A 21,694-nucleotide genomic window follows, 5' to 3' on the forward strand; every position below is an offset into this window, starting at 1 on the left:
TGCTGTCTCTCTCCTTTCTTCTTAATATTTGTTTTGTCACATAAGTTCAGATAAAACATGGTCTGTGAAAGCCACAGAATAGTTTTAACCAAAGCCCTGATGAAAACAAATGCTTATCTCTGCATCCCAAACACACAGCCTTGGAGCAAAATCTTTTGGATCACATGTCCTTCTGGTTATCTGGGCTATCGGATACTACTATTTATTCAAGAAGCCTTTGAAGCGTACATGGGCTGGGAGGGGGAAGAGAGGCAGTTGTGGTCTCTCTCTCTCTCTCTCTCTCTCTCTCTCTCTCTCTCTCTCTCTCTCTCTCTCTCTCTCTCTCTTTCCTTTTTTTTAATGGCAGCACAAATTAAGGTGATTCAAGAGCAAAGAGGTTGTTTTGTTTGGAAATGATGAATTGTAGTCTTTGATTGTAGCTCTGGGGTTAAATAAAATGCCTGAATAATGACTCTGGCTGCGGCCTGGAGAAGATGCAGTTTCACATGTTTAAAAGATGGGTGCATTTGAAAGATTGAAGTGGGCCTCTTGGTCAGATTAACTTGCAGCCCCATTATACCAGCCCAACCCACAAATAGCCCTGAGCTGCTAATACCAGGTCTTTGTTTCTTTTTCTGGCCAGGAGGTTATGAAATGCCCCCTCACTTCTCTCTCCCCCCCCCCAAAAAAAGGAAAGAAAACCCGTTCTTTTCCTTTTGGGGCCTTGGATCACATGACTTCCCCTTTTTTTTCTTCCCAAGTCATGGCGAGGGGTTGAATCAGAGGCTGATTCAGGGATCAGAAATCCTATTTTGACATTCCGAACAAATCTGGCTGAAATGGCTGGTAATTGAATTCATAACACAGGATGCAAGACACTCGCCTACCTTAATAGATGTTTATCTTGAAATCCTAGCACATTCTCTCCGAGAGGAGAAAAAAATATCTTGCCTTCTTTTTCAGCCAAGGTTTAAGCTGCAGAACTCAGTAAGATAGTTCAAAGGAGGGGGGAGGGCAGGGGGAGGGGGAGAGTGAAACCCTGGCCAAATCACTGCCCTTCTTTCAAGTATGTGCATTTAGGGTGGGGGATGGTTGAGGGAGGCAGATGGAGAAATGTTTCCTGCTCTGGTACCTTTGTGATTAGTGAATTTTGTTCAGAATGTGCACGACTCTGTGCGTGTATGGAGAAGGGGGGGAGCACTGACATACCCACCCACATGTAGCTTCTGTGGGGAAAATTGGCAATGCCTTTTCTATCGGACTGAAATATAATGATGCAGGTAAACACATTTGAACAATAGCTTTTCGGGTCCCATCCTTTGCTTTTTTATGAAACACAAAAATGCAAAACGTTGGGTGGTGTATTTTTTTTTTTTTTTTTTAAAAGATCAGTGCTCAAGCCAAGTTATTTGCCTGCATAATTATATTATTTAATTTTTAAAAAGGCTTGGTGTAGCCATTTGTATTCCTAGTTAAATGCCTGAAAATGATTGCGGGAGTATTCTTTCTGTCTTTTGCCTTCAGTGATTTGGGTCATATTTCACCCAGAATGTCCTGTTACTTTTGTTTGTCCTTTCTTTTTCTGTTGATGTTTCTGTTTTCCGAAGGTCATAGATAGTAAAGTGAATTAGATTGCTAAATGATTTGGCAGCATGATTATTTAAACTTTTCCTCTTCATTCACTCTGATTGAAGGTAGTGGCATAGAACAAATTTAGATAAAAGCCTGTTATAGATGTTTTAGCCTTATCTAGCAAAGATTAAACTTTATACACATATCTCTGGCTTTTGTGTGCATCAGAGCACACAGGTGGTTAGTGCTATCAGATCATCTTTGAGATGGGATAGAGTCAAAGACCATCAGTAATAGTTACCTATGTCCAGTGTTGTTTTGCTAGCTGCTGAGAATAAAGGCCTGTGCATTCTCTCTTCTGACTGTGGGTTTTGCTTGCAGGAGAGGCATGTATGAAACAAAGCAACTTACCCTCACCACAATAAGAGACTTGTGGTCTTCATAATTAGTTCCAAATAATAATTGTTTTTTATTTATTGTTAATTATTTAAGTGGTTTTACAATATGCTTTAATTGTTTGTTTTATTGTGTACCACCCAGAGTCACCTCCTGTGAGGCAGTCGGCCGTATAAGTTTAATAAATAAATAAAAACAAAAAGTTTTGTTTGGAACAAACTAACCCCATTTAGAATGTTCTGCCAGTTGGTTCAACATTTTGATGAGAGAAAACACAAAGCAACTTGTACGTTCTTTCTTTCTTTCTTTTAAAGGAATAAAATGCTTCAATTATTTTGTCATTGTGGACAATGGGAAGTTGAAAGAATCTCCCCTAATTTTTCATCATCATCACCACAAAAGAATGTTGGGTGGCAACCTTCACAAAATACCATCTTCCTCTCAGCATACAGACAAAGTGGTGAAGAGGATGATTTTTTTTTAAAAAAAGAATTAAACCACATTTAAAATAGCCTCAGCAAACAATAGTAGCAACAATTCGGCATGGTTTGTTTTTTGTGTGTGTGTGCCCTGGTTTGCCTGAATAAACAGCAAAAGAAACAAGCCTGATAAAGAAACAAACAACCAAAATGAATGGACACATTCCCAACCCATGAACAATATAACAACAACAAAAATACATTTCTGTGGCAGAAATGTATTTTGCAGAGCAAGCAAAGCGACATCTTTTTTTAATTTGCAGTCTTACACTATAATGGCATACCGATATTTCAAATGTACATTTGAACTGGCAGAGCTCCACAATGCAGCATAGTTTTTGTATTTGCATTCCTAAAGCACAGCTCACACTGGACCCACCAGAACACCATTACTTACAATCCACGAACTATTAACAACTCTCCCCCCTACCCATATAAAAACAACAAAAATTAAATCAGTAAACTTTCTTACTAGCCAGGCAGAAATCTTTTCTTTGCGCTCAAAATGGTTCTCAGTCTCTGAACATGTGCTTAACTGACTCCTCTGTAATATCCATCTTCCCCCGACTAGCTCCAGCCAGGAATTAGACCTTTGCTCTTTTTTTTCTAATTAGCAAATGTGTGATTAGAGAATTTCAAGGATTTTGAAGGAAAACATACCAATCACGGAATATCAGGTCAAAACAGTGTAGAATGAAAGGGCTCCATTTTATCTGGGACTTGGGATCAGCATTGAGAATCTTAAGTACAATGTTTAATTATTTTGGTAACAGTGCAAAAGCACTGTCAGTATCATATTTGGCGTTTGTGCTTGCCTATCTACATGGAAGATTATAAACTTTAGGTTTACAATAATGGTTATTCTTTTTTATAACAATTGCATAATATAGAGGAGCATTTATTTTTATATAATAGTGAATGATTCAAGCCTACACGTTCTAGAATTGAAGCTGCCTTTTAGGGAGATAAAATGTTTGCTCATATAAATCAGACTAATTTACTTCATATATCATATAAATCATAGAATCATAATAACATTAGAAGAATCCACAATAAAAGGAAACTTGACCAAACAAATACAAAGTGATACAATCAGTTTTCAGGTCAACAATCAAGTAATTTTCTTTTTAAAATGTGGTATATGTCTTATAATTCTAGTTTGAAAAATGTTACAGCGTAGTTTTAAAAAAATACAGTAGTATCTTTTTTTAGGCCAAATTTAAGATCACAAAAAGGCTAGATTGGAGAATATCAGACCTCATCAGATTAGAAAAAAAAAGACTTTACCAGTTATTTTGTTTATATATTTAAGCATGATGATGGACTGTAGAAGTACTCTGTTTTAAAAACAGGCAAAATCAAAACAAATTGCTTAACTTATTAAATGAAGGTGCCTCCAAAAATACATTTCCGATTTCAGTGATAAATAACATTGTCTTTCTATTGCCTAGAATTCTACATACTTTTGGAAATTCTTAGTTGGCCCAGTTTGACTTTTAATTTATTTTAATGCCTAGTGAAATTTATTTTTCTATCATTATCCTTACAGTAGTCTGAGTATTATTATTATTATTATTTCTTATCTATTGAACTGCAAACTCAACATTCCCAGCCTGGCTAGTGGCCAGAAATGGATGATGTTATAGTCTCTTTCTTTGTAGAGTTTTGTTATCGGGGGAAAAAAAACAGAAGACAGTACTTTGTGCTTCCTTGATCTCTTTAAATTTTTTATTAAGTTTATCATCATATAAAATACAAGTGAAAATAAAAATTGGGAAACGGGAAAGGAACAGAAAGGGGAAGGAGAAGGGTAGCATAAAAGGGAGAAAAAATAACTGTTTTAATCAGAGAAAAGAATATATCTAGTTTTGTTTTTACTTTAAAACCGCTTCTTGACTTAGCTTGAGACATAAAAAAGAAATATTGACTTTGGGATTTGCTGACTAGATCAGTTTATTGTTACAGAAATGGTTCGTATTTATTAAATATGTAAAAGTAAAAAGTTGAGGCTGTAATTTTACTTTGTATTCTCCTGTGCTGAAAAAAGTTGTAAGTTGTCGCTGCCTTAAGCCGCTTATGGAAAGGGAGCATTTGAATCTAATACACTGACAAAGCCATCCCATGGTGATAAATAGATGTGATAAATAAATAAATGAGTGCCATTTAGATATTAATGCCAGACCAGGGAACTCTAAACAGGGCAATCAAATCAATGGTGGATATTCATCTGGCTACAGGATGAGATAACTTTTATATTAAAGTAAGGAAGAAATGGTAATTGTTCACAGAGTTTCAGTGACATCCGTAGAAGAGGTTTTGTTTTTTTATTTTTAATTAAGATATGTTGAGGTGGAAAGGCCTAGCAACATTAAACTTTTTTTTACTTTAAAAAAGAACAAAGATACGATCTAAGGTTTGCAAAAAACCTTATGTTTTTTTTTTATTCCAAGCTACAGATGAGATTAATGGGATTTTTTAAACATTTGTAACTAGCTACTGCCATTGTAATATTTTCACATAATACTGAATATTTTTGTTTTAGGAGCAATCTAGTATGATTTTTTTTAAAAATCAGGATAGAAGCCCCAGTGAACTCAGCAGAATGTCTTTTCAACTCAGTTTGGATCAGCCTGCACTGCTGTTTCATCAGACTTTGCTGAAACCTGTTCACTGAGGCTTGACATCAATTTGTGGGGTGGGAATGGCCAGTATGCATATATCATAGATGTATCAGGACTTTTTTCTTAACATTTTATTCAGTTCTATTCTCTATTTTCTGGGCCATTTGTTTCTAATTGGTACTTAGCAAATTTTGAAATTTTGCTGGTTCTTCCAGCATATTCCAGCTTTTGGGCCTGCAAAACTAGTAGCAATGTAGTTTCAAGCAGCCCAGCCCATTTCGCAGAATTGTTATAGGAAAAGTAAGAGGAGGAAGGTATATTACAGTGGTGGCGAACCTATGGCACGCGTGCCAAAGGCGGCACTCGGAGCCCTCTCTGTGGGCATGCGTGCCATCGCCTCAGCCCTGTCTCCTCCTGCGGCCCCCTCCTCACCAGCAGCCACCCCAGAGGAGAGTCGCTCCCGGATGCGGCCTGTGCGAAGCAGCGCAGCCAAGCACATGGCAGCCGGGCAGCAGGGACAAGACTCTGCCCTCATGTCCTATCACTCACAGTTGATGCTGTGGGGCATGGGCGGAGGGTGTGGCCACCATGGCACTGCTAGGCCCCTGGGCGATCTGCAGCGGGCCATAGAGGTGGTGGGTTGCCCTGCGGGCAGGCGAGACAGGCCAGAGCGGGGGATGGGCCAGGGGGGCGGAGCAGGGGTGGGCCAGGGGGCAGAGCGGGTTTTGGACACTCGGTCTATAAAAGGTTCGCTATCACTGGTAATTAGATATGTTTGCAGCCTTGAGTTGTTTGTAAAAAGATAATAAAGGCAGATTACATATAAAAAGCTGAAGATAATGGTTTCTACAGGTGAGGGCTGATCAATCTTGGGCACCCAAAGAATTGCACATCTAAGATCTCTGCAATGCAAGTTGCATTGGGTACCAGTTTGCTTCTAAATCCAATTCAGGAATCCAATTGTTGGTTATGACTTTTAAAGCCATACAGGGCCAGGTTGCCCCATCGCATCAGCCTATTCAATTCTGTCAAAGAATTTCCATTGGTGAGGGCTAGAAAGAGAGCCTTCTCTGCCATTGCCCTGGCCCTGTGGAACATCCCCCCCCCCCAAAAAAAGCATAGTGGGGCTCCACTCTTCTGGCCTTTCAGAAATGCCTTCTTGCTTGGAGCTCACAGAGGAGCACACGGCCATAGGATTGGTCCTTTCCCACCTTTTAATTAAATTCCAATAGCAATAGCACTTAGACTTATATATCGCTTCACAGTGCTTTACAGCCATCTCTAAGTGGTTTACAGAGCCAGCATATTGTCCCCCAACAATCTGGGTCCTCATTTTACTGACCTTGGAAGGGGATGGAAGACTGAGCGGGTCAGAATTGAACTGTTGGTAGTCAGCAGAATGGACCTGCAGTAGTGCATTCTAACCACTGCATCACCGCAGCTTATTTAAATTTTTATATTCAGATTTTATATTTTTAATATTTTATTTGTACATCACCCAGAGTCCCTCTGTGAGGGAAACGGCCGGTTTCTAAATTTGATAACTAAATAAATAAAATAAATACCCACTCGGCCCAGTCTTATAGGATGGATAAAACTATCAGATTTAAGTCAAATCTCCCAAATGCCCTGAAAGGCTTTATAGATAATATAAGGGCTATAAATAAAGGGCTGCAGGCTTTCCCCTCTCAACTGAAACTATCCACAGAGGAAGGAGGAGAACCATTATAAAATTGTGCTAATAGGACAATAGTCCTCAATTTTGCTACTTTTGGGGCAGTAAACTACAAGTGCAGCCAGATCCAATTTTACCCCAAACTTATTCTCTTTTATACTACAGGTAGCTGCAGTCTGAAATCCCTGAGACTCCCTTGCAAACTAACATACTGGTTTGTTGTCTGTTTTTAGTTTGGGGATGTATCATTTACCTCCAGCACCATGGGCTATTGTTTTTAATTGTTGAGTGTGTATCACTCCACTGAGATGAGTGGCCATATAAATTATTTATAAATAAATAAATAAATACTGTTGCCAGCATGTGACCAACTTGGAGATATATGCAGTGTACTGAAACACACTTGAGGATACTGTTTAATGGTGCACTGATATTAACAATGCTATTAATGAATTTTACATCCTGCTTATTGTTCTCTGTCATGACAAATGGTAAATAATGGTTTTAGAAAAGTAATTAAAGTTTTAGGTCTCAGTGGTATGTGAGTTGATGGGTGTAAACAACAGTCCTGAAAATCCAGAAACCCATGAATTGCTGCATTTTTTATTTTTTTTAGAATAGCCTTCTTATTTATCTTTCTGACTTAGTAAAGGTTTTGTTTCAGATTATTTTTCTCCCATTTACAGTCAATGACATGATTTTTATTGAGATAGAAATTTTACAGTAATGTTTTGAGATTAGGAGATATAAACAATTTCAATTCAGGTTGAACAACTTGCTGTGTTTACTGTATGTTAAAAGCCAACTGCAAAAGAAGATTTTGTTTTGTTTTTACATAGTGTGAAAAGCTAACAAAAAAGGGAATTCTGAACCTCTTTTTTTTTTTTTTTAAAGAGGGTATTGTTTTTTCCTGGTTTCTTTTTTGTATAAGTATTAGCAAAACTAAGATATGAAAAGTTTCCCCCATTTCTAATACTCTTAATATCTCCATGAGAGGAAAGCATAATACTGTAACATTAAATCCACAGTTTTAAAATGGCAACCTCAGATCTTCGTTTGCCACCATATTGCCTTCTTTGGCACAGCAAAGCAACAAATATCTGCTTAATTCAATCAGCAATTTTGCTAGTGAGTAGCTTAGAAAGTAACCAACCGTTGTTCCTTCTAGTCTTTGCGAAGGAGGTTTGAAGGTCAGTGGTTCAAATCTGGTTTATGTCAGGAAATGTTAAGTGTACATGTGTTTTTCATTCTTTCAACTTTGTCTGTGGAAAAAAATAACTGGATTTTTCAAAGTTCGGCTGTAATAGGTTTTTTAAAAATGTGCATTGATTGTGTGTGTGCATGTGCAACTGAAATATGTAATCTTTGATTTTCACACACTCAGTGAGTTGTAAAATGTGTTGACTTGTCAGTAGTGTGTTAGATGTACAATTATGAATGTGTAGGCCCCTAGAGAAAAATCAGGGCAGTGTCTGGAATCAGTTCCTCCATATACAGTTAAAATGTATAGAAGTTGAAAATGAGATGTACTGAAAACCTTTTGCTGAGTATATTCACATTTTTTTATTTGTGGGTTTTTTTAGTAATAATTTCACTGATAATAGATAGATAGATAGATAGATAATTTAATTTGTATACCGCCCTTCTCCCATAGGACTCAGGGCGGTTCACAGCATATTAAAAACAAATAATATACACAAAATACAAAAAATACAAAATACAAAAATACAGAAATACAAAAAATAAACCCCGATAAAAGCCGAATTAAAACCAAATATTACCAGCTGTGTTTCCAATTAAAATACTTTTAAAATTATCCCTACCTAAAATCCTCCCTAGGTCAGGCCCGCTTGCTGGAAAAACCATGTCTTGAGGGCGCGGCGGAAAGTAAGGAGATNCTCCCAACACCACCCGCGCGGCCGCATTCTGGACCAGTTGGAGTCTCCGGGTGCTCCTCAGAGGGAGCCCCATGTAGAGAGCATTACAGTAGTCCAGGCGAGAGGTGACGAGAGCATGAGTGACTGTGCGCAAGGCGTCCCGGTCCAGAAAAGGTCGCAACTGGTGAATCAGGCGGACCTGATAAAACGCCCCCCTGGTAATATAAATATAAAACTCGGATTCTTTTTACTATCCAGTTGGAATATTGTAGGTGGCATAGAATGGTGGAGGCTGGGATTTGTGCAAACCTATTGGTATACATTTGTGTTTATCTTTTATTCTATTTTATTTTATTCAATTTACTTGGTGAAATACACTAAAGATTGTCATCCAATAACATTTGAATTTTGATCAAAAATAATAATATAACATAGCTTAATAATAATAGTGTTCTTTATGTGGTTTGTATATCAGTGTTGTACAAAAACAGTGGATTGACTTGATAATACACTTAGAATTTAAAGGATAGGACTGAAAGAAAAATGTAAAGAAAAGAATACTGAAGTGATTAAGAAAAAATACCAGAACCAAAAGCCAATGTTTTAAATGCAATGTTATAACTGGGAAGATGTTTTAAGAGGAGAGTATTTTGTAACAAAAAGAAAAGAGAGAGAGATCTGGAAGTTTTTAAGAAGAGACTGGACAGCCATTTGTCTGAAATGGTATAGGGTTTCCTGCCTGAGCAGGGGTTTGGACTAGATGACCTCCAAGGTCCCTTCCAACATCATTATTATTATTATTATTATTATTATTATTATTATTATTATTATTATTATTATTATTATTATTATTATTATTATTATTATTATTATCTTCATTTTAGGCAACATCACAAGCCATTAAAAAGAGATATTGAGGTTGAATTGCAAAAAAAAATTGCACTGCAGTACAACATTTAGGTTTGAATCTTATCAACTAACTTTATGCAATAATTTGTTCATCTTTAAGGCTAACTCAATAGAATTGCTATTTCTGAGTGCAGGTAGAAATTTTAAAGTGGCTATATTAGGTGAAAAAGACTAATAATGTGTGCACAACTGAGTTAAAATGCAGAGAACAAAATGAATGGAAATAAATGGAATTAAGACATTTGAAGGAAAAAGAATTATTTATCAGTCAAAATACAAACACAAATAAAAGAATGAGATTAAACTATATATGAATAAAATAATAAATTAAGTAAAATTAATTAGTTAATTAGCTATCAAAAGGATAAGCAAGGGCTTTAATGGTGGATAAGTGTAATTAAAGGAAATGTGAAATGATACTGCTGAAAGACATGTCATAAAACTAGAAGTTATTAGGGAAAAGATGGAATTACCTCTGTGAAAAAGTTAATAATTAAAACCTAAATTAATAAATCGAAAGAGAAAAGGGGGAGGAGAGCAAAGATTTCAAAACTTAGCCCTGAAAAAAAAAAGTCCAGATATCCAATCTCTCTTGTAAACTAAGCTGTAATGATCATGGAGAGCAATATGAACAGAGAGAATCTTAAGAGCTATCAGAGCAGGAAAGACTTTTGCTACCCCTGTTATTGAATAACCCTAGATTGTCCACATGGCAATGTGTTGGGATTTTCATACCAGTGTCAAAGAAGCCTTTTGGCTGTCTTAACATAGACTTGGAGGGGTGGTGAGATGGAGGCAATGAACTGCAGCAACCAAGGACTTGTGGGGTTAAAATCTGCTAGATGGCAGGCTCAGTATTCAAATCAATCCCTTGTTACCTGTGAGCAGTGTTGATATACAAAAGTGGCAAGGATTGCATTGCAGCACTGCACTGTCTACATTGCAGATGCTGATCTCCCTTGCAGATGTTTCTGGTGGGACCTGTCTGGACGTACATTCCCATCCCGTGGAACATCATCCACCCTCACCCCGTTTTCCAGGTGAGCCTGGCTCCTTCTTTGATATCCTTTGACCCTTAAAATTTAGTAATATCAACAGGCTAGGGAGTCTTGTGGAAATGGGGATTTAATGAATTGGGCTGCCTTGTGTGCAACATCCAGGGTCTCCCTACGCCTTTGTTTTTTTTTTATAATAACATTTATATTTTACAATATTTTTTATTTATTGTTTTTTTGATGGTTTTATTGTATGCTGCTCAGGATAACTTTTCTGTGAGCTGAGTGGCATATCGACAAGATAGATAGATAGATAGATAGATAGATAGATAGATAGATAGATAGATAGATAGATAGATAGATAGATAGATAGATAGATAGATAGATAGATAGATAGATAGATAGATTTAAATGTGACTTATTATAACAGCTTAGAAATATGCATTAAAATAGGTCAGATTCTTTGATTTATCCAGCTAAGCTGAAGGATACCAAGAAACAAAACCATTCAGCAGTGTGAGAGATCACTAGAACTGGACTATGGGCAGCATTAACACCCAGCAGGGCCTCTCAGTTGTGTAGCTGGATGCTAGTTCTGCCTGCAGGCTGGTTGTGGTGACCTGCCAGTTGCATTGTAGGAGGCCAGTGCTGCCTCTAGAGATGACTTGCAGGAATCAAATAAAACATGAGTGATTTCCGGCATCCAGTGGGATGGTCCTCCAGCAAGACCGTGAAGGAGCCTCATATGATAGGAATGAAGCATGAACCATGTGGCATGAGCCGAGCAATTTCCTTCATCACCAATTCCTTGAGAGGCACTCAGAAGGAAGCTACATTCAAAAACGGCAAGCAAAAACAGGTTCCGTACATTGTGCAGATGACCCTATTTACTCTTTTATAATGGGGAGGATCCAGATTGATCTATGTGTAGGTGCCAGTTCACCATAAAAATTAAGAGTTTATGCATTATGCAAAAAGTAACAAGAAACATAAGAGAAATCTAGTAGAATATAGTTTTGTGAAACCAAATAAATGCCTTATAAAATGAGAAAGAGCAAAACATGGAAATTCCCAATGATGAAAGCACTCTTAATTGAAATGAGTCAGATGATATCTCAGTGGAAATAGTTCTTTGTAGACCTGCAACTGACCCCCTCTCCCCCCCCCCAAAAAAGGTCCATCTTGGAACATTTTCGTAACTATCTATACGTAATAGGATATTACTAAAGCTGGAAAGGAAGAACTGTAATTCTGCCCATACGTCTCTCACTTGTACTGTGTGGTCTTTTGGCATGGGAAAGAGAACAGTCACTTCTCTAGCATTTCCTAAAAAAGCTATTATAAGCTGTACCATCCAACATCTTGCCCTATAGCTCTTCTCCCCTCTTAATTTCCTGCCTGTATTTTGTGCTGCCTGAACTGACCCTTCCAACTAGCTCTGCATCCCGCATGCCACGTAACACGCTTATTTTGCCATGCTGCAACATATAAGGGACATTTTTAGTCATAGTTTAGTTTTGCTCTTCAGACTAGATATTTTAGGGAAGAGTATTTAAGAGGTTGTTGTTGTTAGTTGCGAAGTCATGTCCGACCCATCGCGACCCCATGGACAACGTTCCTCCAGGCCTTCCTGTCCTCTACCATCTTCTGGAGTCCATTTAAGTTCACGCCTACTGCTTCAGTGACTCCATCCAGCCACCTCATTCTCTGTCATCCCCTTCTTCTATTGCCCTCAATCTTTCCCAGCATTAGGCTCTTCTCCAGTGAGTCCTTCCTTCTCATTAGGTGGCCAAAGTACTTGAGTTTCAACTTCAGGATCTGGCCTTCTAAAGAGCAGTCAGGGTTGATCTCCTCTAGGACTGACCGATTTGAACGCCTTGCAGTCCAGGGGACTCGCAGGAATTTAAGAGGACTTCCATGCAAAATATTGATTTTACTTATGGGGCATTCATAGCTCCATAGAAGTATCTTTAACTCTGATTGCTAAACATTCCCTCTAGCTGGCCAGGGGGGGAGCATGGGTGCCAGCCTCCTAGTTAATGCTTTCCACTCCCCTGTTCTCATTGCTATTTATTACATTGAACGAGGCTGATGCTTTGCAATATAGTCTGTGAAAGTTACTTATGATGGTCATCAGGAGAAAAGCAAGGTGAATAAAATGTTAATATATATATATGCAGCTCATTTCTCCCTCTGTAAGTTAATGGAAAGTGCAGCCAATTGCAAATTTAATCTAACCCACTAAAAAAGCTGGCTGAGTCATTACAAAAAAATGCACACTGCTGCTCAGATTTCGTATGTTACAGTTTTTATAACATTTATACATTAATTCCAGTTCAACTATTCATGTCCTGTTATGTAGAATTACACTTACAGTAGTCACTATAGTATTGTGAACTCTCTTGTTTAGGTACCTGTTATGTGTTTAAGCAATACCATTTTAAAGAAGCCAAAATACAAATTAGTTTATAACTGTTACCTTTTGCAAATTTTCAAAGGAATAATTTTGGCAACTTTTGCCATGACGCTGCCTGTAATCAGTTTGTGAAATTTTGTTGCAGCCACTGATCAAATGGTCAGTTTCATCATTTTCACTACAAAGGTAACACTATTGTTTATTAATGTGATGAATTTTCACTTTCATGCAGTTAGTCAGCAAAACCTATTTCTTTATTTAATGCTCCTTATGTTATCCAGATCCATGTGGGATTTTATTGGCCTTTCCTTCTATATTGTTCAAGTATTGACCATGCATTGGCTTCTTCTTCTAATTAACAAATTGGTTTTTCTCCAGTACAGGAGATGGAGAATCCACCAATGGGTTTTCTCTGCCTGCCTGCTCTTGAGACCAAGTAGCCAAACTTGACACGCCCCCTGTGCTAGGAGATCCAGTCTTGACTTGGTCTCAAGCTCTTGAAGACGTGTCAGCTTTGGCTCTTAGAGATATTAGCAGGTCAGAGACCCATTTGTGAATTCTCCCCTCTTAATAATTTCCCCAGCATTCAGAACAGCAATTTCCCCAGCATAATTCCCCAGAACATAATTTCCCCAGCATTCAGAACAGCAACAGGTTTCCGGGGACGTAGATCCGGCCTTATATGTTTCCCACCCATTGGGACAGTGAGGCTTTGGTATATGTCCCATTGGTGGATTCTCCATCTCCTGTACTGGAGAAGGGGTGTTGTCTTACCTGAATGTCTTTTCTCAGTACGGAGATGGAGAATCCACACCCACCCTTAAGGTCTGTTAGGCCAATATTAGGGGTTAGAGCCAACACCTTGTCCTAGCATCAGCCACTTTCGCCCTCGTAAAGACTGGATCTCCTAGCACAGGGGACGGGTCAAATTTGGCTACTTGGTCTCAAGAGCAGGCAGACAGAGAAAACCCATTGGTGGATTCTCCATCTCCGTACTGAGAAAAGGCATTCAGGTAAGACAACGCCCCTTCAATTGTCTATTTCTATACTTCTATACTTTTACTTTTGTTTTCAAAAGCTTTCCTTGATTGATTTCCTTCAGTAAAGGTGATTGACTTCCTTCAATAAAGGTTCTTTGCTTTTGTTAATATAGTCATTCAAGCCATGTTTTTCTTCCTTCACAGTTTGTTTCACCTATAGGAATTCTGGCCTCCTTCAGCTCTTAGTAAATACAGCTGATTCATATTGCTTTTGGTGTTTAGAGCATGGTATGTTACTAGTTTTCTTGCTTTCTGACCCAGATTTCATCTAGGTCCAGTCAATTCCTGCTGTATATCGTATGATTGAGGCTATCAAGATATTGATTGCTTTGATTATGTTTCAACCCTTTATCTTTGATTTCAAAAGTTTTTGAACTCATTTAATATATTTGGCAGAATTACTTCCTTTGGCGGTTCTGTGATAATTTGATAGCTTTCAAAATTCCTAAATATTTATCAAGCTGTCAAAATTGTTATTATCAAGCTGTGTTCCATCACCTTCAACAGTTTTGCTTGCCGTTATGGCTGTAGTTGCATACATACATGCATATTGGATTCCAATATCTTTGCTAACTTTTTATGTGCTTTTTAGCAAAGAATCCAGCTCAGCCTTCAATTTTCCAAATAGTTTTAAGTCATCCATATAGAGTAAAGTCATCCATATAGAGCCGCCCTGAGTCCACTGGGAGAAGGGCGGGGTAGAAATTTAATAAATAAAATAAAAATAAATCAATAAATAAAATGCAAATTTTTTATTTCTTTTTTACCCTACATTTAATGTATATCTCCACAGTTTGCCTTGTTCAAAATTATTGTCAAAGGGTCCATCGATAGTATAAAGTACTGGTCCCCAACCTTTCTGGCTCCGCAGATCGGCAGTGGGAGGTTGAAGTGGGAGAGGGGAGGGGATGGTTTTGCACCTGCAGCCAAACTCCTCAAATGAGGCTTTGCATGCTTATTCAACATTTGTGTAGTCTGGTTCCCAACACGCTAGAATAGAATAGAGTAGAATTAGAATTAGCATTGGAAGGGACCTTGGAGGTCTTCTAGTCAAGCCCCCTGCTCAAGCAGGAGAACCTATACCATTTCAGACAAGTGACTATCTAGTCCCTTCTTAAAAACCTCCAATAATGGAGCGCCCACAATTTCTGAAGGCAAGCTGTACACTAGTTAATTGTCCTCACTGTTAGAAAATTTCTCTTTAATTCAAGGTTGCTTCTCACTTTGATCACTTTCCAACCATTGTTTCTTGTCCTGCTCTCTGGTGCTTTGGAGAATAGTTTGATGCCTTCTTCTTTGTGGCAGCCCCTCAAAATACTGGAATATTGCTATCATGTCCCCCTTCTTCTTTTCTTTAGACTAGCCAAAATCAAGACCTGCAGCCATTCTTCATATGTTTTAGTCTCCAGGCCTTTGATTATTTTAGTTGCTCTTCTCTGAACTTTTTCCAAAGTCTCAACATCTTTTTTATAGTATGGTGACCAAAATTGGTTGCCGTATTCCAGGTGTGGTCTTCCTAGGGGTTTACGCAGCCTGGGGGTTGGGGACCTCTGGTATAAAGAATAAAGGTGATGATGATTCACATTGAAAAATTCCATGTTTAATTTTGGTTTCTTTTAACTCTTCCCAGTTAGCCATCAGCTTTCTCTGCCAAAATGTCATTGAAATATTCATAAATTGCGAAATGTTTCTGCTGATTCCAAAAATTCTGAATCATTTCCCAACGTGGAACAGAATCGAATGACTTTTCATAGCCCATCCAAGCCATAAACAAATTTGTTATCCTTTTTTTATTTATTCAAAAATCGACTTGCCAATCAATAACTGGACTTCCATTCCCCTCCAATCTTTGTAGCACTCTTTTTGTTCTACTATTATTATTTGCCAATACTGTTCCTAAGCATTGAATTTTCTTTAATATTAATGAAATATAAGATAAACAGTAATAATAGACATCCTAAATGAATGCAGTGCAAATGGCACTTATTTGTTTCACTGTATTATACTTCAGTATTTATTATGATAACTTCAGTCTCTCTTTAAAGCAATACTAACTATGAAGCATATCCCAGTTAGCAATCACCATACACTTAAAAAAAAAAACCCAAGGAGAATTTCATTCAATAGTATCATTTGGTAACCCTGTCAACAATTTTTTGGCTTTATGCAAATCTGGGCTAAGGGGGCTTTAATTGACAAGAATCTTGTCAAGAGGATTTTAAAGCCAAATGGCAGCTGCTGTATGGGACCTCACAGAGGTGGCCATATGCACAAGTGCTTTCTCTTGTTAAGGTCATGAAAAGACTTGGACTACAGAAGAAACCAAAGGAGAGTTTGCAACAGAAGCAGTTCTTCCCATCCCAGCCCCAGGGTCTATCCCACACAACATTTACAATTCTTTTCGTCTAACAGTTCAGAGCTGAAGTCTTGGCTGTATTACGATTAAAGTGACTGACATGTTGCTTTCAAACACGACCCAGAATGCTTCCTTAAGTTGTGTGTGGTAAATTGAGCTGTACTCTTAGGAGCTTGATTCAGAAATGTAATCTATGCCTTGTGATGCAAATGATTTGGTGGTTCATTACGTTTGTATTAAGAGGGTTCTTATATGTTGGCTGGAGAAATATTTCCACAGCTAAGCTTTGTGGAATCATAAGTTCACTCACCCGGCTGGCAACTACAGTATTTGCGTACTTGTTTGAAAACACTAAATCCTTGGCGGGGGTGGGTGGGGTGGCAATGGGCAGCCCATGATAATCTGTATCTATCCAAATATGGAGTTAGTAAACAGGAACCTAGCAGAGTGTGACTGTTAACAAGGCCACAGCTCCTGATGCCATGAATCCTGAACGTGCTTGATTTCTTGTGGAGACATAGAAGCTCTCCCCAAATTTAAATCATGGAACAGCATAAGACAATACATCTTTTGAAGAGCTTTATGTTCAAAATGTGCATTAACGATATTGTGAAATTGCCAAGCAAGCTTACTTAATAATATGATTTAGCTTCAGATCAGTGGAATAAGAAACAAGAGAGACATATAGGGTACAAAGACATTTCAAAGAAAAATCCCCACTTTCCTTTCCATGCTAGAGCAGCAGGTGCTTAAGTTTTGACTGGAAGCCCACAAAAGAAAGTCCGAATTAAGCCTCATTATTGGAGCCTTTTCTCTCTTCCGTTGGCACCAGCTAATAGGAGTGAAACACAAATACCAAGAGGAGAATAAGCTGAAGAACCCCCTGACAGAAGAAGTTCTCTTAAGCAAACATTCAAGTGACTTGCTAGAGTTGGCGGAAAAGATCCTTTTGATAGAAAATGCTAGATGGCATTTGCAGGAAAGAAGGAGATTTGGAGAGAGTTAGAACTGAAGCTTCTTAGATGAGACGTAAAACATTTTCTTTTTTTAATTTTAATTATATTTTTATTATTTAAACCAACAAAACAAAACATAACACACATATATATATATACAGTATATATTTTAACAGCAATTTCGTAACAGTAATCTTCTATTATTTACATTTCCCCCCTTATTCTTCTTTAGAGTATTTGTCCTTGTTGCCCCATTATTTCTTATTTGTATTTTTCTTCCTTCATACATTATTATACACACATTTTCCACTTTTAACCTTTCCACATTTATTCTCTTATTTCTACTCTCCAGCCAGTCATACCACTTGTTCCATATTAAATAGTATTCTGTGTCTTCCTTTTCTTTTATCTCTTTTGTTAATTTGTCCATCTCAGCACAGTCCAGGATTTTCTTTATCACTTCTTCCTNTTCCAGAACTGTGCGTATGCTATTCTTGCTGCCGTTGTTGTATGTAGAATTAAGTACCGTATTTCTTTACTATATTTTCTGTTTAAAATACCCAGCAAAAAGATCTCTGGTTTCCAGTCTACAGGTTGGTCTATTATTTCTTCAATCCATCTTCTTATTTTAGTCCAGTATTTTTTTGCAACTGGGCATGTCCACCATAAATGATAATATGTTCCGTGTACTTTTTTACATTTCCAGCATGTCGGTGAATTATTCTAAAACATTTTCAAAGGGAAAAAAAAACCCAAGAAAGTCCAGTTGCCTTTTGGGAAAAGCACCTTTGGGACACAATCATGACTGGCTGGCAAATGTTGGGATAATGAAAGAAAGTGGGCATTACCACCACATTATGAACTTGAAAACATTTAATTTTAAGAAAACAAATTATTTGGGGGATATTTGTGCATTTACAGTGAAATACTAGTCATTGTTTATTCAGAAGGAAGTGCAACTAAGATGAGAGGGCCTTGCCTCCAAGCAAATGTGCATAGGATTATAGCCTTTAAACCATGACTTAGACTTCAAAATAATTTAAAATATTTTTTGTTGAGGCCACTGTTGTCTTGAATCAGATGAAGTTCAAAGACCTGTTAAATTGGTAATTTATTGATGCAATAGTAAGCCATTAATTTACTTTACCATTGCATGTAAACGTAGCCATTGTCACATTATAGTTAAACTTGCCCCTACATTTTTTAGCAGTTTTATTGTCTGTAGTGAGGCAGAAAATCAGTTTATTTCCTTTCTGAAGTTGAAAAGTAATTTTAATTTTGAATGTTTTTTTTTAGTAATTTTGATGTTTTAATACATATACACACAATATAGCAATATCTACCTACCTTTGTCTATCTACATATAAAATCCCTCTTGGAACTACAGTCATACATCTTGTCTGTTTAAGAAGCACTCAATCATCATTGGGTTTTTATACAAATAGTGCTTTTTTGCTTGATAATCCTTGCGTATAATGATGTACTGTATGTGTGATTGTGTAATCTCTCAAGCCAATTTTTGACTTCCGCGGAGATAAATGTAAAGTAAGTTTAGTCCTTTTGCAGGTAATCTTAAGGAAGCAGAAGAAAAAATGTCTTCTGACTGTGATAGCATGTGCAGAGAATAAATTCAGCTGACCCTGAATTTCTGTCAAAATTTTGAATTCAGAGAAATAAGTAAGAAATTTAAATATCCTTTGAACTTTTTTTGAAGGAAGCAAGTGAGTGAATTTGCTCATCAGTTTCACCATACTGTATTGTCCCATTCTTTACCCTGTAACCTGCTAGATTTCATCTCGGGGGTAATATCAGAAAATAAATATTATGTTTTTTGCTTGCTGCAATCAGGCTATATTAATTCTTTCCAGTTCACCTATTTATAACTTTTTCTTTCCTGATTTCAATGGTTTATCTTCCCAAAGAGATATACTGCCTCTTTCAATATTTTCATATTTTTTTTCACATGTCAGTTTGTCAAAGTGACTTTATTCTATTTCTAAGGCTATTGTTCACCTCATAATAAGGGAAGGCAGTTTGTGGGAGTGTCTGATTCTTTATATGATATTTTGTTCAAAGATCGCAAAGGGAAAGGGTATGATTTTTCAAATCTAAGGAGCTAAAGAACTATATTATAGGTTTTATTCAGACAGAAAGAATGAGCTTTCTTAAATATCTGAATTCAGACTAGAATGCTAGAATTTCATAGTTGATGCTCTTTGTACGTCCTAATCCTAGTAAGGATATCTACTGTGGAAGCTGTTTACAGATGGTCCTCGACTTAACACATATTTAGTGACTGCTCAAAGTTACAAAGTTGCACTGAAAAAAGTGACTTATGACTATTTTTTCAAAGTTATGATGGTTTCAGCATCCCTCAGAATCACATGATCAAAATTCATATGTTTGGCAACTGGTTCATATTTATGACGGTTGTGGTGTCCTGGGATCATTTGAACAGCTTTTGTGACCTTCCGACAAGCAAGGTCAAGGGGGATTCACTTAACAACCGTGTTACTAACTTCACAACTACAGTGATGCAGTTAACAACTGTGGCACAAAAGGTCATAAAATGGGACAAAGCTCACTTAACAAATGCTTTATTTAACAACTTAAATTTTGGGCTCAGTTGTGGAGGACAACCTGTATAACCGCAATGGGGAAAAAATTCTAGGAACAGGAAGCGTTACATAAAATGATTTTATTTTCAGTAATATTCTGCCTTCATTTTTTTTTAATTATCACTTTTCCTTTGCCTTCTTTCAAACATAGATATTCAGTCTGTGCAAGGTTTTTGGCAGTACTGGAGATATAAGTTACCTTTTTGTGTGGGTTTTATTTTATTTTTTTCAACATTCCCAGACTGGCCCAGATTTATGGAATGCCCAGGTGTTTTGCCACACAAATCCACACCATAGCTGAACCTGTTTAACTTCTGAGATCTGTCAGATGGAGGGGTGCCACCAACTGTGGAGGCAAAGAAGGAAATAAAATTCATTGCAGAACAGAGAGAAGAGTCTTCTAGATCAGCAGCCCCCAACCTTTTGGGCACCAGGGATTAGTTCCGCGGAGAGAGTTTTTCTGCGGAACGGAGGGTGTGTGGTTTTGTGGGCTGCCTGCATCTTGCAGATGGGGCTTTGCTTGTTTGTGCAGCCCAGTTGCTGGCATGCCACGTCCTGGTGCTGGTCCATGGCCCAGAGGGTGGGGATCCCTGTTCTAGATCTCTTTCATTTTGGAAATCCTCTTGAACAAATGTGCTTGCGTATCCCATTTAGATGAAGAGCAAAAATAAAAAAGTACCTAAATATATTTACAAAAAGGCATTTCTTGACACAGAACAATGACAGGTGTTGTGATACTACAGTTAGAGGGCTGGGTAAAAATCGGGGAGACCAAATAGTGGCAGTTAGTATTTCTCTACCTAACCTTTTCACAGTTGTTCCAAAGGTTGGACAGAGGGATGATAGAATGATTGCATGAAATCATCCTCATGCTTTTTTCCTGGAGGAAAAAAGGAAAATAATAGGAAAAATAAGTAATGATGCTTTTACTTTAGTTTTTCAGAATCAGTTTTTCAATATCTGTATCATCCAGATGCACTGAGACTATTCCTCCCAGAGTTTTACAGCTGACACAGGCATCAGTTTTGGAAGTTATAATCCCGGCTCTTTAGATTGTGGAAGACTGCCCTAATCTGAGATTTGGGGGTTTTCTTCTCAATTTGAGGAGAAAGAAACTTGATGTTCCATAACTGCAGAGATTTAGAATGCCAGCCTATGCAAGATTGAAGTGGCAATTGTATAACAGAGCTTTATTTAGGAAATCTCACATTAATTGTACATGGCAGGGGAAAGTATAACAGGTTTGCTAATATAATCCTGTTTTAGTTTTGACAGACTTTAGTATTTTGTTTTTTTAAGTCTATGGTAACTAAGAATATTTTTCCTATTCACAGAGCAAGCTTTACATGGAAGGATTTAGAAGCCTAAAAGAAGGAGAACCAGTGGAATTTACTTTTAAGAAATCTTCCAAAGGCCTTGAATCAATACGGGTAACAGGTCCAGGTGGGAGTCCCTGTTTAGGAAGTGAGAGACGACCCAAAGGAAAAACAGTACAGAAAAGAAAGCCAAAGGGAGATAGGTAATGGAGTTACTAACTTTTTCTATATATGCACCTTTTCTGAAAAGTTTTTATTTGTATTTCTTAATTATTTGTGAATAAACGTGTATCACGTGTGTCAGACCCAATCAAGTAGCATTGTCAATCTAGATATGTGGTTTGCTTGATTTCAGAGGTGGAGACTGGGAAGTCTCTGGAACTTGCATACTTCCGAGTTTTTGATTCGTCCCAGTGATGCAAGTTGTACTTGCTTTAGGGGTGAGCAAAATGAGTCTCCATGATTATGATTTGCCTGGTGTCAGAGTTA

At 37.5% G+C, this 21,694-nt stretch overlaps 1 protein-coding gene across 1 annotated transcript in view; it reads left to right on the forward strand.

Annotated features, from left to right (window-relative positions):
* The window catches only part of LIN28B (lin-28 homolog B), a 63,958-nt gene that overhangs the window by 19,881 nt on the left and 22,383 nt on the right, over positions 1-21,694 (forward strand). Inside the window, exon 3 of the mRNA XM_015812221.1 lies at positions 21,224-21,408. Coding sequence (XP_015667707.1) covers positions 21,224-21,408 — 185 coding nt within the window. The remainder of the gene's footprint in view (positions 1-21,223; positions 21,409-21,694) is intronic.

Source organism: Protobothrops mucrosquamatus, unplaced genomic scaffold (genome assembly GCF_001527695.2).
Source record: "Protobothrops mucrosquamatus isolate PMUCROS unplaced genomic scaffold, P.Mucros_1.0 scaffold_58, whole genome shotgun sequence".
NCBI classification, from domain to species: Eukaryota; Metazoa; Chordata; class Lepidosauria; order Squamata; family Viperidae; genus Protobothrops; species Protobothrops mucrosquamatus.